We start from the raw sequence: 19,336 nt of genomic DNA, 5'->3' as shown, positions 1-19,336 counted from the left end.
GGTGATAAAATACACTTAACATAAAATTGACTATCTTAACCACTTTTTAAGTGTACAGGTTCAGTGGTATTAAATACATTCATAATCATGTACAAACATCATCACCATCCATCTCCATAACTTTTCACTGTGTAAAACTGAAACTCTTTACCCATTAAACAATACCTTCCCATTCCCCCCTCACTCCAGCCCCTGGTAACCACCATTCTACTTTCTGTCTCTATGATTTTGACTGTTATAAGTACCTCATATAAGTGGAATCATATAGTATTTGTCTTTTTGCAACTGGTTTATTAACTTGGCATAATGTTCTCAGGGTTCATCCATGTTGTAGCAAATGTCAGAATTAATATTATTCAGCCTATAAAGGAACTTATAAGTTATAATATTCCATTGTGTGTGTGTATACTATATTTGGCTTATCCTTTCATCAGCTGATGAACTCTTGGGTTGCTTCCACACGTGAGCTGTTGTGAATAATGCTACTATGAACATGATTGTGCAAATATCTTTTTGAGACCCTGCTTTCAATTCTTTGGGTATAAAACCAGAAGTGGAATTACTGGGGCATATAGTACTATTTTTAATCTTTTTAGGAACCAATATACTGTTTTTCATTGTGGCTGTACCATTTTTACATTCCCACCAACAGTGCAAGGATTCCCATTTCTCTACATCCTCACCAAGATTTGCTATTTTCTGTTTTTGTTTTTATTTTTGTTTTTAAATGTATCCATCCTGATGGGTGTGAGGTGGTATCTCGTTGTGGTTTTGATGTGCATTTCCCTGATGATTAGTGATGTTGAGCATCTTTTATATATGCTTATTTGCCATTTGTGTATCTTCTTTGGAAAAATGTCTATTCAAGCCCGTTTTTAATCTATTGTTTTATTATTGAGTTTTAGGAATACTCTCCATATATTCTGGTTATTAACCCCTTATTAGGTACATGATTTGCAAATATCTTCTCTTGTTCTGTGGGTTGCATTTTTACTCTGTTGGGTAGTGTCTTTTCATGCACAATTTTTAGTTTTTATGATGTCCAATTTGTCTGTTTTTCTTTTGATTGCCTGTGCCTTTGGTGTCATACCCAAGAAATCATTGCCAAATACAATATTGTAAAGTTTTTGCCCTATGTTTTCTCCTGGGATTTTTATTGTTTAAGGTCTTGCATTTAGGTCTTTGATTACTTTTGAGTTAGTTTTTGTAATATTACAAATGAGTTCAACTTCATTCTTTTTTTTTCTTTCTTTATTTTTTATTGAGTTACAGTCAGTTTACAATGTTGTGTCAATTTCCAGTGTAAAGCACAATTTTTCGGTCATACATGAACATACGTATATTCATTGTCACATTCTTTTTAACTTCATTCTTTTGCATGAAGATATCCAGTTTTGCCAACATCATTTGTTGAAAAGATGTTGACCTTTCGCATTGAATGGTCTCTGCACCCTTGTCAAAAATCACTTGGTGGTATGTATAAGGGTTTATTTCTGGCCTTTCTATTCTATTCCATTGGTCTCTTTGTCCATTTGTATGCCAGTGCTATATTGTTTTGATTACTGTAGCTTTCTAGTAAGTTTTCAAATCAGGAAGTGTGAATCCTCCAGCTTGTTTGTTCCTTTTCAAGATTGTTTTGGCTGTTGGGTGTTCCTTGAGATTCCGTGTGAATCTTAGGATGCATTTTATTATTTCTATTCCAAAAATATCATTAGGATTTTGATAGGGATTTCATTGGATCGGTAGATTACTTTGGGTAGTATTGACATTTTAACAGTATTAAGCCTTCTAATCCAGGAACACAGAATGTGTTTCCATTTATTTATGTCTTCCTTGATTTCTTTCAGCAGTGTTTTATACTTCTTTTCTTTTTTTCTTATTTTTGGGGTTTTTAAAAATAATTTTTATTGTACAAGTCTTTGATCTCTTTGGTTAGCTATTAAGTATTTTATTCTTTTTGATGCTATTGTAAATGGAACTGTTTTCATAATTTCCTTTTCAGATTGTTCATTTTTAGTGTATTGAAATGCAACTGATTTTTGTGTGTTGACTTTATGTCCTGCTTCTTTGCTAAATTCACTTATTAGATCTTTTTTTTGATGAAGTCTACTTTCTCAACTTTTTCCTTTTATAAATCATGCTTTAGTATAGTACCTAAGAAACCTTTGCTCAAAGTCACAAAGATTTTCTCTTGTTTTCCTGTAAAAGTTTTTTTTAATTGCCTCCCCCCTAGCTTTATAGATTTTTTTTAACATTTTTTATTGATTTATAATCATTTTACAATGTTGTGTAAAAGTTTTATAATTCAGTTGGTTTTATTTTTAGTTTGTTTGAAGGGAGAAAGGCAATTAGGATTATTTATTTATTACTTATTTTTTTAAATGGAGGTACTGGGGATTGAACCCAGGACCTTGTGCATGTTAAGCATGCACTCTACCACTAAGCTATACCCTCCCCCTGCTTATTAGTTTTAACAGTTTTTTGGGTGTGTCATTTTTAGGGTTTTCTGTATATAAAATCATTTCATCTGTAAATAGATTATTTTACTTCTTCATTTCTAGTTTGGATGCCTTTTATTTCTTTTTCTGGCCTAATTGCTCTGATTAGAACTTCCCGTACTGTGTTGACTAGAAATGGTGAAAGCAGACATTCTTGCCTTATTCCTGATCTTAGAGAATAAAAGCTTTAAGTCTTCCACCACTGAGTATAATGTTCGCTGTGAGTTTTAATCTATGCCTTATATTATGTTGAAATAGTTTCCTTTTATTCCCAGTTTTTAGTGTTTTTTAATCATGAAAGGGTGCTGAATTTTTTCAGTTTTTTTTTCTGCATCACTTGAAATGATCATGTGATTTTTTTCCACTCTCTTCCTGTTCATGTGGTATATTACATGGATCAATTTTTATATGTTGAACCATCCTTGCATTGCAGGAATAGATCTCACTTGGTCATGGTGAACTGTCCTTTTAATATGTTGTAAAATTCAGTTTGCTAATATTTGTGAGGATTTTTGCATCAATGTTCATAATGGATATTGGCCGTAGTTTTCTTGTAGTGTCTTTGTCTGGCTTTATATCAGGGCAATGCTGGCCTCTTGAATGAGATAAGAAGTGTTTTCTCCTCTTCAGTATTTTTGGAAAAATTTGAGAAAAATTGGTATTAATTCTTTAGATGTTTGGTAGAATTCACCAGTGAAGCCACTGGGTCCAGGTCTTTTCTTTATTGAGATATTTTTTATTATTGATTCAGTCCTTTTACTAGTTAAAAGTCAACTCAGATTTTGTTTTTTTATGATTTAGTCTGGTAGGCTTTGTGTTTCTAGGAAATTTACCTAGGATAAAATTTTATCTAGGATAATTTTATCAATGTGTTAATGTACAGTTGTTCCTAGTGCTCACTTGTAATCCTTTTTATTTCTGTAGAATTGGTAGTAATGTCCCCACTTTCACTTCTGATTTTAGCATTGTGAGTCTTTCCTCTGTTTTTCTTAGTCGATCTAGCTAAAGGTTTGTCAATTTTGTTGATCTTTTCAAAGAACCAACTTTTGGGTTCATTGATTTTTCTCTATTGTTTTTCTGTTCTCTACTTTGTTATTCTATGCTCTAATCTTTATTTCCTTCCTTTTTCTGGTAGCTTTGTATTTAGTTTGTTCTTTTTCTAGTTCCTTAAGTTCTAAAGTTAGGTTGTTGATTTGAAATCTTTCTTGTTTTGTGTGTTTATAGCTATAAAATTTCCCCTTAGCACCACTTTTATTGTGTCCCATAAGTTTTGGTATGTTGTGTTTTCATCTTCATTTGTGTCTAAGTGTTTTCTAATTTTCTTTGTGATTTCTTCTTTCTTTGTTTTTGAAGGGGGGAAATAACTCGTTTTATTGATTTAATTTAATTAAATTTTTTTTAATGGAGGTACTGGGGATTGAACTCAGGACCTTGTGCATGCTAAGCATGCACTCTACCTCTTAAGCTATACCCCCTCCCCATGATTCCTTCTTTAATCCATTGGTTATTTGAAAGCTTGTTGCTGAATTTCTGTAATTTACTGAATTTTCCAGTTTTCCTTCTGTTGTTTTCTAAGTTCACCCCATTTTGGTTGTAGAATATACTTTGTATGAGATCTATATTTTAAAATCTATTGAGACTTAATTTTTGGCCTAACATATGGTAGGGGAAATGTCCCATGTACACTTGGGAAGGATGTGTATGCTGCTGTTTTTTAGTAGAGAATTCTGTATGTGTCTATTAGATCAAGTTGGTCTGTTGGGTTGTTTAAGTCCTCTGTTTCCTCACTTCCCTTCTGTCTGATTGTTCTGTCCATTATTGTATATGGTTATTGAAGTCTCCAACTGTTATTGTAGAACTGTCTATTTCTCCCTTCAAATCTGTCAATTTTTGCTTTGTTATTTTGATGGTCTGTCATTAGGTGTATAAACATTTATACTTATTATATCTTCTTTGTTGGATCTTTTATTAATATATAATGTCCTTCTTTGTTTTGTGTAAGTTTAATTGGCAGGGGGGTGGGGAAGGAAAAGACCACTTCATAGATGGTGCTGTGTGCTCCCTTCAGGGGGTATGTGATGTCTGATTTATCTCTTTTCATGATGCTGGTGGTCTTTGCCCGGATCTATTATTTCATTAGGGGTTATAAATTGTAATAAAATGCTAATGGTACTGAAATACTTTCACAAAGAGAAACTTTTCAGCAATGACTTTGATTACCCCAAGATATGAGCAGGATTAATTCTTTCTCATTAATTCTTAATGAGGTTTGCATGTTTGGTTTTTAATATCATTGTGAACTCATGGATTTCATAACTGCAGTTATATTTGTTCTCCTTGTTGATGCTCAAATTGTCCCATCTTTAGCCAACTGGAGCCTTTTCGGGTTGACTCCTGACTCTTTTGACATGACATTAATTGTCTTTGGAAATTTCCTTACCTTCTGGAGTGGTCAGATGTTCCAGGCTCATCTTGTGCATTTATTGCCCCAAGTCTGGAATCAACCATTTCTCCAAGAAGCCCTGGTTCCTTTTATTCCCTCCAAAGACTTGAGTCTATCCTTCTGCATCCCTGAAAATCATCATTTTCCAGGGCAGTAGAGAGAGTGCTTTTAGGGTTGGAAGGCCTGACATAGCTGTGGCATGGAGGGAGGGAGAAGCGGAAGATACAGCAGCTTAGGAAAGCATTATACTTACAGGGTCCTGCCAGGGACCAGATTATGGGTAAGATACTTAGCATGGGTAATGCCACTGAATCCTTCGAACAACCCTGTGAGGTAGGTTTTCCCTCCATGTGTAAAATACAGGAACTAAACTTACAGAGGAGCTCAAATAACTTCTCTAAATTCCCACAGCTCAGAAGGGCTGAACCCAGATCTGAACTTGTGTCTGCTGTCAATGCCCGTCCCTTTCTTCTATCAGGAGGAGGAAGGGCTGTTGTCTAGGGTGGAGATGACTTCCCTTAGGGTGTGGCTCGGAGTGTGAGGCCCTATCCTGTGTCAGGTCTGCTACCTCAGACCACATCAGACAGTGAACACTCAGTGCAAATTCCATATCGCCCCCTGTTCCCCGCTCTGCACAGCAGAGTCGTGTAGCTGCCAGGCCCCCTCCCTCAGTCGTGGATCTGGGCAGAGATTGTTGGTAGCAGATTCTCAGGAGGTTTTATTGGCGGCCTGACATCGCCAGAGTCCTGGGAGTCAGACATTGTCCCTGTCATTGGTAGGATTCTTTTCGCTAGAGATTAGGGGAGATTAAATATTTTTTTTAATGAAAATGGAATAAAATATTGAGAACTGGGAAACAAACATCAGGAGAGCTTTCCAATGGCCTTCATTTTATTTTTTTTTACCCAAGATAATAATTAAGTTATAATCAGATGTTACAGTCGTTAGTTTCTCAGCCTTCTGCTGGCAATGTTGCTCTTTTTTTATTTCAAAAGTAGCAGAAGCAGAGACCTTCATCAAGTTCCCTGGACACCCTCCTGGTTCCTGCTTCTCAGGGCAGGGCAAGGTGACCCAGGAACCTCTTTTATAACTTAGATAATTGATGGTGAGGACATTCCCCTGAAACCTGTCTTTTTTGAGACACAGAAGCAGCCGTTCTCTGCTAGTGCAGATGTCACAAGGTGGAAAAGGTGTAAATTCTCCCAGCAGAGGGAGAAAGATCAGAATTCTGCAGAACGTCCTGTGCTTTCATTCTCTCCCCTTGCTGGTATCTTATCTGCATTATCTTCTGGGGCAAGGAGCAGCCAACCCCAGGCAGAGCCATAAGGTCAGTGTAGGAAGCCCACCCTTCCCAGGCAGGGGAAAATGGTCGCAAGGCCAGTGCAGGGTTCCCAAGGCTCACCTGATACACAGTCCACGCCTGACATAAAGAAAGGCTTCCCAGGGATCTGATAAACAAACTGCCCCTCACCCCCCGCTCCTGTATACACAGCGCCTAACTGCCCACACCCTGGGGGTGGACTGTGGAGAGAATGGCATCAGAAGAGAGAGGCTACCTCTCTTTGCTACATGGCCTTTGCTCTTTTGCTGGAAGTTTTATCTTATCTTTTAATAATTGAAATAGGCCATCACCAGAGTCCTAGGGAACTGGGCTGGACTGTGTCAAATTTGGCACTGCTGCCACTCCCTGCTGATGTCTCTGTATTGCAGAGGAGAGGCCAGGGCTTGCATTTGCCAGAATGGACCTGTCACCTGTGGTTCCAGGATAGGTCACTGGTGAGAGGCTCTTGGTGAGTTTTGGAAGGGGAGGCCTCTGTTCTCCAGAAGCAGTGGCTGGCTGAAGACTGAGCAGCTGCGAGTCTCACAGCAGGTTCTAGGTAACTTCCTGAGATACCCCCCGCCACCCACTTCAGTGCTGCTGGCTAAACCTGTCAGTGATGACCTCCCTCACCTCTCTCCCACCCACTAGTCCCCTGCATTCAACCCCCTTATATACGGTAAACATAGACTGATTTCTGTTTTCCTCATCAAAACTTGACTATTACCTTCACTAGGCCAAACCTCAAAATGCCTAAATTAACGTACATGAGAGGAGAAACATGTCTTCTTCACTTTCCTCACCTACAGCTTTGGTTTTAGGGATCCTCCAGAGGTAAAGGCATTTAAAGCTGTCATGTTGGGTCATGGTCCAAGCAACAAAATTTGAAAGCTTTCAAGTCATGCATTCATCTTATTTATTCCTTAATTTTTATCAAAGTAGTTATGTACACGGTTTGAAAGAATCAAATAGTTCAGAAAAGCTTCTAGTGAAATATAAAAGCATGTCATTACACACTTCTCCAAACCCAACACCAAGAGCAAACCGTCATGTAAAGCGTGAGCTTCACGTGATAATGATGTGTCAGTGTAGGGTCATCAGTTGTAACAAATGTCCCATCTGGGGGATGTTGTTAATGGGGGAGGCTGTGCATGTGTTGGGGCAGGGAGTATATGGGAAATCTCTGCACCTGCCCCTCAGTTTTGCTGCACACCTAACACTGCTCTGAAAAATAGTCTATTAAAAAAAAATCCTCCACCTCACCTCTCCCAGCCTCAGTCCACTTGCCAAAAATGGCCATTTCGAGCTCTGATTCTTCTGGGTACCTCTAAATAATATATCTTTCCTCCTGATTCTTGGCTCATCAACCATAGATATTAATTATCGACTTCCCACTCTATTAAATGAGATTTTCTCTCATGCGTCTGCAGATCAGTGGGGGGTTGGCTGATCTAGCTGGGCTTGGCTGGCTAGACCAGCATCCAGCTATGTGTCCGGGTGACCTTGGCTCCCTGCACCAGGTGGGGCTCAGGTCTGCTGCATGTGGATTCATGCTGGGGCCCAGGATGAAGGGGCAGGAGCTCTTCTCATGATGACAGCAGAGGCACGAGGGGGAAGGCTCAGCTGCATGAGTACATGTCAAGCCCCAGCCAGCTTCTCATTGTCAAAGCACCTCACACGGCCAAAGTCAAGGGCAAAGAAGTGCGTGCTGTCTCTGGTAGTGGGAACTGCTCACTCACAGGGCAGAGGGTGTGGATATAGAGGAGAGTGAAGAACTGGGGCCGCTTCTCAATCTACCGTGTTTCTCTTAACTCTGTCTTGTTTAGAGCTCTCTGTGAGTAACCATATTTTAGCTCAAATAATACCACAACATAGCCTTGCCCAATGGCCTAAGCGGCCAACTGGAACACTTGTTGGTTAGTTTCTTAAATCTCAAAATGACCACAGCGTTCTAAGAATTTTGTTAGGTGGTTTGGGCTCGGAGGATGAGTAAGGTTTGGGTGCAGGTTCTTAGACATCAGTCTGGCTTGAAACACCTTTTCCTCATTCCCTTCTATGTAGTGAAGACTATCTTCAGACGGTGTGTGGACAATGAACTGCTACAGAAACATCACTTGATCTGCCCAGACGATTACTACAGCGATACAGTGCCATTTTGCTCTGCACCTAAAGGTAACGCTTCAGTACTCCCTTAGAGCCTCTGATACCATCGTAGGGAAGTTCTTTAGTAGCAAGCCCACACCGGCCACCTCTGCTGCCATTTCCCTATTTGTAGATTTTTTTTTTGTCTTTCCTTTCCTTTTTAAAATTTTATTTATTGATTTTTAATTGAAATATGGTTGATTTGCGATATTGTGTTAGTTTCAGGTGTATAGCAAAGTGATTTGGTTGTACATGTATATGTTTTCAATTCTTTTTCCCCATTATGGGTTAATATGAGATACTGAGTATAGTTCCTTGTGCTATATGGTAAATCCTGTTGCTTATCTATTTTATATATGGTAGCATGTATCTGTTAATCCTGTGCTCCTAATTTATCCCTCCCCCCACCTCCCACTTTAGTAACCGTAAGTTTGTTTTCTATGTCTGTGAGTCTGTTTCTGTTTTGTAAATAAGTTCATTCATATCATTTTTTTAGATTCCACATATTAAGTGACTTCATATGATATTTGTCTTTCTCTGACTTCCTTCTCTTAGTATGATAATCTCTAGCTCCATCCATGTTGCTGCAAATGCATTATTTTTATGGCTGAGTAATATTCCATAGTTCCTTTAATTTTGATAGCAACTATTGAGAGGGTCAAATCTGAGTAAGCCACTTCCTCCCCAGCTCCCTAACACTTACAAGACACGAGTCTTAGCGTGGAATATGACACTCTCGTCAGCTGCCCAACACCAGGAGATACAAAAATGCTCAGAAATGCAGTTGAATGAACCAAGAGAGGGAGGGTCTGAAGTCCTAGATAAGCAAGGGAGCAAGTTTCTGATGGAGTCAGAACACAGACCTAGGGGCTCTCCCCTCCCCCCGACAGACTGGAGCAACGCTGAGTATGGACAGAAGGTTGGGTGGGGAGCAGAGAAGGTTGTGTGTGTGTGTGTGTGTGTGTGTGTGAGAGAGAGATATGATAGTTTCCTGTGATATGGGAGACAAGGTCTTCTGAGAGTGAATGGGGGTGGGGAAGCTGTATTGTGGGCTTCAGCAGGGAGATAGAGTTTTGAAAGAGTCGCCATGTAGATTTCTGTGGCCAAACCTCAGGTGGCCTAGCAGTGCCAGATTCCGAAGGTGAGCTCGTCAGCCACCCCAATTTGGTGGGACTCTGATGATGCCTGGAGATTTGGAGCTGAGAAGACATTTAGGGTGGGAGGCCTGGGGTCCAGAGAATTGAGGGTACTGATCAGGAAAGAGTTCATGATGGCCTAAGCCCTGTAGAGAGGAAGGCCAGAGAAGGTAGCAGAATCAAATATCATGAAAAAGTGTGTTCACGTGTGGGGTATGTGTACATGTGTGTGTGTGTGACAGTGGTCCACTCATGCTACCTGACCATGTTCAACAACTGAACAAATACTTTAACCCTCTAGTCTCCAAGACACAGAATAAGTTCCAGGAGTAAGTTATATGTGAAATAAAGGGCAGTTACATCCGGTGTAGGAAATATGAAAGTTTAGGGAAGAGTATCAAGCTAACTGTGCCTTTGGTGGTTTTATTTAGTCATCTTAGAAGCATCCACCACTTCACCTTGGTGACGTAACTTGAGTTTTTTCCTTGGTGCTATAGGCAACTTTGTCCCTGGATACTCAAAACCGACATTTAGTTGTGAACAACGTTTCGCCCCAAAGAAAGAGCTGACCAAGAAGCTGGCATGCCGGAAGATGCGCTCTCAGTCCGAAGACGAGCTGGACTTCACTATGGACAGCCTGACGTGGGCCTCATCTTTCAGGGCCAAACTCAGGTCCAGAGAAACTGTCAAGGTGAGTGTTGCAGCCCGCACGTGGGTGTGGATGTGGGCAGCGGGGATGGGCAATGATGAGGGGAAAGGGGTCCCAAGTGACATGAGGAGTCGTGATAAACCCACAGTGAGACAGAGGAGGGTTTGCCTTGGCTCTCTGTGGGTCCTGTGGTCAGCCAGGTGTCAACACGCATAGCCCCTCTGTCTGTCATTAACTCTGTCCCTTTTTTTTAAAAAAAAAATTATTTCTTTATTTATTTTGGGTGGAAGTAATTAGGTTTATTTATTTTAATGGAGGTACTGGGGATGGAACTCAGGACCTTGTGCATGCTAAGCACGCGCTCTACCACTGAGCTATAGCCTCCCCCCCGACTCTGCACTTTTTATTGTGTTCCAAAGAAAACAGGTTCACAAAAGAATAAAAGATGGATGAACCATTTACGGGTGCCACAGAGGCAGCAGGAGCGGCTTCTGCTCGCCAGGATGGAGAGTCGGAACTGCTTCCTGAAAAACCCTCGCTTTTTCCCCCCTGACACTCCGTATGGGGGCAAGTCTCTTCTCTTTCCTCCGAAGAAGCCGGCACCAACAGGACAGTCCCAGAATGGAGAGCTGGAACAGAGGTGTGTCTTTCCCTGACTCTTATTCTCAGAACATCTGATTCTGCAGAGTAAAACTCCAAAAGTCCTAGGTGTGGTTTGGCTTCTGGAGGATTCTAGACTTCTTGGGGAAGGATGTCAGTATCAGAACAGAGGAGGGCTTTGGAGCTACCGACCCATGTGGCCTTCCGACATCCCTGGAGCCCTGGGTTTGTGTTTTTCTGACCTGCCAGAGTCTTAAGGAATAGGGGTTAGTGCTGGCCCTTTGTTTAATACCTGAAAAGTCTGGGTCAAATAGAAGGCATCTATGTAGCCATGTGCTCCTTCCATTAAATTCATGTGTCTTATGTGGCTTGGAAATAAAAATATTTAAGATCTGCTTAATAACAAGTACTATAAATTGTGATTTTTCTTTAAAAGAATGCCTTTGGCTCTATTTCAGTAATTATCCTTATGAAGGGAGGAAATTGCTTCATGGTTTCATAATGTTTTCCCCTGATTTTAATGGACTTAGCACTATTAACGTTTCCTTATTAAACAAATAATTTCTTTTTATTCAGAAAAATTAGAAAAGATTTGCAAAGGAAAATAGCACCTGTATTAAAAATCCAGTTAACCTACTGTTGTTTAAGCTTCTGGAGTTTTTCCCAGGCATACTGAAAATAAAATACGTAGCTACCTGTATCGTCACAAAGATTCAATCTTGCTGCAAAACTATTTTGTAACCTGTTTTAACAGCCGCAGAACCCAACAAATGACACGTGGTGAATCTCTTGGATGTAGTTACTTTACATGCATCAGTCACTTGGGTGAAACTAACAACCTTTCCCGCCCTCTCTTGCCTTCCCACAGTTGTGCTGACACTCCAGTGTTTCTAGCCAAGCCATCAATTGGATTTTTCACAGATTATGAAATTGGGCCAGTTTATGAGGTAAAAATCTTATTTCTTTACAGATCCCACTCCATTTTTAGAAGAGTCTTTATTGTGGAACACAAACCAAGGAAAAGATTGTAATGAATCCTTGCACGCCCTTCACCCAAGTTTAACAGTTATCTACTTCCTGCAAATCTGGTTTTGTCTGTTACCCACACAACTTCAAGTGTGTATGTATGTCTGTGTGCACCATGTGTACACTGGAGTATTTTAAGGAAAAACAGGTATCACATCATTCTTCAGTTAATACTTCAATATCTCTAACAGATGAGGACTTCTAAAAAATAATCATCATCACATCCAACAATATTAACAGTGATTCCTTAGTGTCAGCTAATACCCATCCATGTCTGATTTTCCTCCATTTGTTTTTTTTAAAGTAAATTTATAATTGGTTTCTTTGAGTCAAAATTCAAACATTGCATTTGGTTAAAGTACCTCTTATTCCTCGTTTAGTTAATAATTCCTCCTCCATCCTTTTCTTTTTAAAAATCCCTTTTGCTTGTTGAAGAAACTGTAATTTCTCATATTCTGGATTTGGCTAATTGCATTATTGTGGTGACAGAAACACATTCCTGTGTCCTCCAAGATTTTCTGTAAACTTGATAGATGTAGAGGTTTGATTGGATTCATGTTCGTATTTTTTTTCTCTTAGTGGCAAGAATACTTCTTTCGTGATGTTGTGTATTTCTTGTTGCATCCCAAGAGGATGCATGGAGCATGATAGCCGGTTTTCACATTATCGGTGATAAGTGGCTTCAGGTGTTATGAACCTAATTCTTTCTTTACAAAGTTCTTCTCAACTTTTCATTTAATGGTTTAGTAGCCTTAGATGGTTGTCGCCTCGGTCAATTTTTTTAAATTAAGGGTTGCAAAACGGTGACCTCTAATTCTATTATTCCTTCTGCATCTATGCGCTGTGAATTTCTGTTTCAAAAAAAAACAAAACCTTCCCTCTAACTTCTATTATGTCCCTTCTTCCTTATATTCTTATTACCCCTGTAGGTAACTGTTTCTATTAGTTTGGGTTCCTCTATTGTATCTTTTTGGAATTATTAGCAAATATGTAGGTATATTTGAACCCACTTTCCTTCTTACTATCCTCTGCACCTTGCTTTTTTCAATTAACAGTATATCCAAGAGCAGTACATACAGACTTTCCTCACACCTTTTCCCAGCCTGCTTCTTTTTTTTTTAAATGGAGGTACTGGGGACTGAACCCAGAACCTGGTGCGTGCTAAGCACGTGCTCTACCACTGAGCTGTTAGCACCACCACCACCTCCCTCAGCTTCCTTCTTGATGCCAGCCTCCCACCATCCTGGGGAATGAGGTCAAGACCAAGCTGAGCAGTCACCAGTTCTGCTCACCAGGTGCAAAGGCAGTTATGCTTAATGATGACAGTCCTTTCACGCACACGTGGGTTATACTTCACAGCTTAAAGAACACTTGCAAACCCATAATTCTTCAGGAACTCAACCACTGATGGCAAAAACAGGCAAATATGTTGGTCCTTTCTGCTAAGTGTTAAAGAAATCATTTTGTTTCCTTCTTGAACTTAGCAGTTCTGTGTTCTCTTTTGGACTTGTGTGTTTGGTACTTCTGTGTCTGGTCAACACATTTCAAAGACAGTTGGAGAAGTAGGCAAGGACTCAGAGAAAGGAAGCTAAAATAATTTAGAAAGAGAGAAGGCATATCAGGACACAGAGCTCCCAATGGCCAAAGTTCAAACAACTCAAGCAACAAAACATACATTAGTAGTGTTAGATCACAATGCAGAATAAAATAAATGTCTGTAAGTCCATATACTCATATAAGTAAATATCTGAATAAATAAATAGGAGAGAAGGGACAACTCTTTGTTAAGAAAGAATTCTAATTAATATTTAAAGAGTGAGAGAAATAAAAAAATCACCATTAAATATCACACTAATAAAATCTGCAGGCAAGACATACTAGTAGGCTAAAATTATTGAGTAAAAGGGTGAGCAGAAGCAGATAACTGGATAGTCTTTCCCCCAAATATTTAGTAATTACAAAGGAAAAGCGGTAACTGTACAGTGGCGAATCCTGGAAGACACCACTTCAACCAAGTGATCAACATGAACATCACCACTAATAAGACACATCAGTGTCGTATACCCCCCGATATGACATACCCAGAAGGGCACATTGCTTTTGTGTCATTCTTGCAAATAATGCATAACCTCAACCTAGTCATGAATAAACATCAGACAAACTCTGATGGAAGGAAACTGAGAATGTGTTGCAAAATAACTGACCAGTGGTCTTCAAAAGGCTTGGCTTGGAGTCATGGATAACAAGGAAAGACTGAGGACCTGTCACAGATTGGAGGAGGCTAAGAAGATATGAGAGCCTAATGCAATTTCAGATCCTGGATTGGATCCAGGAATAGAGAAAGGATGTTAGTGGACAAACTGGAAAAGCCCACATAAGTTCTGTGGTTTAGTTAATAAAGATCATTGTTCTGCTGTTATCTAAGAGGTTAACATAAGCGGAAGCTGGGTGAAGAGTGTAAGGGAATGCTCTGGATTATTTTTCCAACTCTTGTAAATCTAATATCTCAAAATAAAGCATTAAAATATGTATTGGGGAGAATTCCGGTTACGGTAATGTTGTAGCTAGATAACCTGGGGAATCTACAAACAATGAAAATTCTAGAACTGAAACTAAGCACTCACTAGAAGGGCTTAACAACCTGTTAGACACAGATGACAGGAAGACTTGGAGATAATGTCAGTAGAAATGATCCAGACTAAGGCACAAAGAGAAAAAAGATGAGGAAATGCAGCATTTTAAAAACATGGGACAGGGGTAGGATATAGCTCAAGTGGTAGGGCGCATGCTTAGCATGCATGAGGTCCTGGGTTCAATCCCCAGTACCTCCTTTAAAAATAAATAAATCTAATTGCCCCCTTCTGCCAAAAAATAAATAAAATAATACAAGAATAAATAAATAAATAAATATTTAAAATGTGGGACATCTTAAACAGGCCTGTTATGTAATTGAAGTCCCAGAAAAAGAGGAGAGAATGTCACAGAAGCAGTATTTGAAGAAAAATAGATGAGAATGATCCAAAAGTAATGAAGATTTCAAGCCATAGGGTAAAGCACTAACAGCCCTAAGCAGAATAAAATAAAGAAAACCATACCCTTAAAAAAAGAAATGAAAAGAAAACTGTACCTTATACTTACACATTATAATAAAATTCTGCTCTAAACTAAAGGCAGTATGGGATGGGAGCAGGGGAACTTAAAGTATCTAAAGAAAAAAGATCCACCACCTTCTAAGAGAAATGATAGAAGCTAGAAAATATTGGATGGAAGCTTCAAAGTGTTGGAAGAAAATAGCTTTCAATCTAGAATTCTAAACATAGTGAGAATATCTTTTAAAATGGAGACCAATGAAGACAGACGAACAAAAACTGATCATTCCTTACCACATGGGGATAATTCACCAAGAGAAGGTCCAAACCAAAGGAATTCAGACAAAAATTACACCATACGGAAGCAAAGAAATGCAAGAAGGAATGAAAAGCAACAGTAAGGGTAAATTAATATTAAGTAAAATATAACCATAATAATAGTGTAGTTATTACAATAATAATGTGTTATTTAAAATGTATGTAGAATTAAAAACATTATAACCATACCCCAAAAGTGGGAGGAGTAAATGGATTTAAAGTGTTCCAAGATCCTTGAATTGTCTTGGAAGTGTATGAATGCTAAATAATATAAGAACTTTAATAATTCAAGGATGCTTGTTGTAATCTCTGGGCTAATCATTACTCAAATAGTAAAATGATATAAAAGTAACAAACTAATAAAGGGGGAAATGGAATTTTTAAAAAAAATTTGATTCCTTTAATAGGTGGCAAGGAAGAGAAAAAATGAACATGGCTGGTAATACAAGTAGAAAATAAAAACATGGTAGATTTTACTCCAAATTTGTCAGTATTTACATGAAGTGTAAGTGGACCGAGTACTCCAATTAAAAGAGAAAGATCATCAGACAGGGTAGAAAACAAAAACCAACTAAATGCTGCTTGTGTGAGATACCCTTAAGAGTTAGGATACAAAAAGATTGAAAATATAAGGATGGAGAAAGATACATCAGACAAACGTTAACCAAAAGAAAACTGGCATGGCTATGTTAATATCAAAGAAAGTAGATCTTAAGGCAAGAAGCTTTATTAGAAATAAAGAAAAGGGCCATTTCATTCTGATCAAAGGTAAAAAAGAAAAAAATCCATCCAAAAGATACAACTATTTAAAAATCTATAGTAATGATTTAGCCTCAAAATATCTAAGCAAAATTTTACAAGTCTAGAAGAAAAAAACAGATACAATCACAAACATGAGGAGATTGTAACATTCTTCTCTCAAAAACTTAAAGGGTAGGTAGACAAAAAAATCGGTAAAAATATAGAAGAATTGAACAATATATTTAGCAAACTATATCTAATTGTTATATATAACACTGCACCTAGCAATTGCAATGTACATTTTCTTTAAAACTTACTTGGAACATTTATCAAAATTGTCTGTGTGCTGGGTCATAAAGGAATTATCAACAAATTTCCAAGGACTGAGAGCGTTTAGAGCTTGAACCTAGTAGATTGAATAACAAATACATAACTAGAAACTCCTTCAAATATGTGGAGATTAAGCAATTCATTACTAAACCCTTGAGTCAAAGGAGTCATAATGGAAATTAGAAAATAGAAAATTATGAATGATTATTTTTAAATGGTGCATGAAAGCTTAAGGGCTGCAGCTGGAGGCATGCTTATAGGAAAACATATAGACTTATGTTCACATATTAGGAAAGAAGTCTGAAAATCAGTTACTGAGGAATACATCTCAAAAATTGGAAGAGAAAATTAACCCCAAAGAATATTTTAATAAAATAGAAAACAAATATAGGATCAGCAAAGTCAAAAATTAGTTCTTTGAAGATTAATAAAATTGACAAGTCCCTGACAAAACTGAGCAAAAAGAGAGAAGGTAAAGATTGCCAAGATCAGCGAGGAAGAAAAAAAAAAAACAGCTTTATAGATCCCACAGACATTAGAAAGATAACAAGAGGTTTATGCCTAGAAATTTGAAAATGTAGGTGAAATAGACAAATTTCCAGGAAAGCACAATTTACAGAACAGACACAAGAAGAAATAAAAACCTCTGAAGAGTACTATATTATGATGCTGAATCCATGATTTAAAACCTCACTATCTTCTAAAATTAAATTGTGGTGATGGTTGCATAAACTCTGCGAATATACTAAACACCATTGTACTATACACTCTAAATGGGTAACTTGGGTGGCATGTGAATTACATCTCAATAAAACTGTTTAAAACCACAGCATAACACACAACAGAAACAAAAGTGGGAAGAAAAAAAAAACCACCCTCCCTACAAATAAAACTTCAGGCCCTGATGACTTTCCAGCTAAATGTTTGTAACAGAAGAAGAAATGCAACAACCTTTTACAAATTCTTACAGAGAATAGAAAGAATAAAAAAATGAGAATGTAAGCATAATCTTGATACTGAAACCTGAAAGTTCAGAATTATTATAAGAAAGGCTAAACTTTGTCCTGAATAAAACACAAAATTTCTTAACAGAACATTAGCAAACTGAATTCAGCTTTATCTAAAAATAGTAAACATCACGACTAAGCTGGTTTGATCTAGCAGTGCAGAGTTAGTTTAACATTTGAAAAGCAATCAGTAAAATTCCCTACATTAATGCAATAAGGGAGAGAAGACATATAGTTGTCAATAGATGCAGACAAAATTCAATACCTATTCATGATTTTTTAAAAACTCTTTGCAAGCCAGGAGTAGAATAAATCTTTCATAATTTGATAAACAGTATGTACAAAAATAAATCTGATATTTATCACAGCTGACATGATTATGTACCTGAAAAAAATCCAAAGGAATCTTACAGATAAGTGATTGGAATTAATATGTGAACTTGTTAAAAGTCTTTGATACAAAGTCAACATGAAAACCAATTTTATTCCTATGTACCAGAGCAAATGTTATAAAATGAATTTAAAACATGGTACTATCTACAGTTTATTAAAAAATTAAATTTAGGAATAAATTCAAATAAATATGTGTAAGACTTTGACAGAATACTAAAACATATAATTAAAAAAATTAAAGGAGACTCAAATAGATGGTCAGAGATACAGGCAGACCTTGTTTTATTGTACTTTGCTTTACTGTGCTTCACAGCTATTGCATTTTTTACAAATTGAAGGTTTGTGGCAACCCTGTGTTGTCAGATGAGGGTATGCAGTTTTTAGTAAGTATTTTTTAATTAAGGTATGTACATTGCTTTTTTGACATAATGCTATTGCACACTTAACAGACCGCAGCATAGTGTAAACATAATTTTGATATGTACTGGGAAGCCAAAACATTCATGTGACTCGCTTTATCATGATACTTGCAATCTGGAACTGAGACTGCAATATCTCCAAGGCATGCCTGTACCCCATGGTGTGCTGGAACCAGGCTATATGAACTCCTGAGGGCTGACCATGGGCATCTCTTTCCAACTCTGTGTTCAGTGATGTCACATTGGTATCTTGAAATTAGTATGGGAGTATCCACTCCATAGAAATCAGCAAACACTACCAAATCAGGGCTCTCTCCACCCTAAGAATTGGTTGTTCAGCACATTACTGAAAATATACTAAATTCATGAATTGGAAGATTCATCAATAGATGTCAAATAATAAATCAGAATTAGTTATCTATGTCCTTATTTGAGAAATAATAGTCAATGCCCTGTTTCAGTGAACAAAGGCAAAAACAGAATTTATAACTGAGAGGGGAGAGAAAAAACTGGAGTCTGGAAACAGTGACTCTTTTTTCTTGCTGTGTATTTTTGGGGTAAGAAAGAGGCCAGTTGGGCAGTCTGTTCTTAAGCAGCCTGAAGGATGGCATCAGAACAATTTCAGGAATTTAAAAATAAATTTTCCAGAAAATCTTGTGAAAATTATTGTGAGATGTATGTGACAGACTGTGTCTTCCAATGTCCTTCATTAGTGTCTTTATCTTAGTCAGGCCAGGTCTGTATCATTTCCCTCATGAAAATTTCTCAACTCCCCCCATTTTGGTGAAAAGTTCCCAGAGGAGAGGATTTAGTCTCTGGTGCAGAATTGTTATAGGATGTCAGCTTGATATTGGTGGTAGGGCAATATTCAAATACCTGAGTATCAAACACAATTATAAATATCATAGGAAACATTTGGAACCAATTTTGTATCCAATTTTTTGATGGGTCTAGGTCCAATCAAGAGAATACGTCTTAAGATTCAGCTTGGTCAATTTTAGTTAAGTGTTTTTTTCCCCCTGTGATTAATTGGTTGTGTCATCTTTTTCAAAATACGTATCCAGATACTGTAAGATACATTGGCTATTGTAACAGCGTTTGTTTTGTCGGTGAGGGCACATCTTGTTTAGAGTCATTCAGATAATGAAATTGTGTTAGTCTAGCCTAAAAGGAGTTATTTCATTTGAAGTCGATACTTACTTTGCTTCTGAAGTTATCCCAGATTTG

General features: G+C 37.9%; 1 protein-coding gene across 19 annotated transcripts in view; it reads left to right on the top strand.

Moving 5' to 3' along the window:
• Window positions 1–19,336, top strand: part of DLEC1 (DLEC1 cilia and flagella associated protein) — an 84,407-nt gene that overhangs the window by 21,093 nt on the left and 43,978 nt on the right. For all 19 annotated transcript variants that reach the window (XR_004312372.1, XR_004312371.1, XR_004312370.1 and 16 more), the window contains 4 exons: window positions 8,321–8,431; window positions 10,035–10,228; window positions 10,606–10,826; window positions 11,655–11,733. Coding sequence is in view for 16 of the 19 variants with exons in the window: in XM_032459206.1 (XP_032315097.1) it covers window positions 8,321–8,431; window positions 10,035–10,228; window positions 10,606–10,826; window positions 11,655–11,733 (605 nt within the window). In the remaining 3 variants the exon portion in view is untranslated. The remainder of the gene's footprint in view (window positions 1–8,320; window positions 8,432–10,034; window positions 10,229–10,605; window positions 10,827–11,654; window positions 11,734–19,336) is intronic.

The sequence above is a fragment of the Camelus ferus genome, chromosome 17 (genome assembly GCF_009834535.1).
Source record: "Camelus ferus isolate YT-003-E chromosome 17, BCGSAC_Cfer_1.0, whole genome shotgun sequence".
NCBI lineage: Eukaryota > Metazoa > Chordata > Mammalia > Artiodactyla > Camelidae > Camelus > Camelus ferus.
Note: the sequence above shows the minus strand (reverse complement) of the source record. Positions and strands in the feature narration are given on the sequence as shown.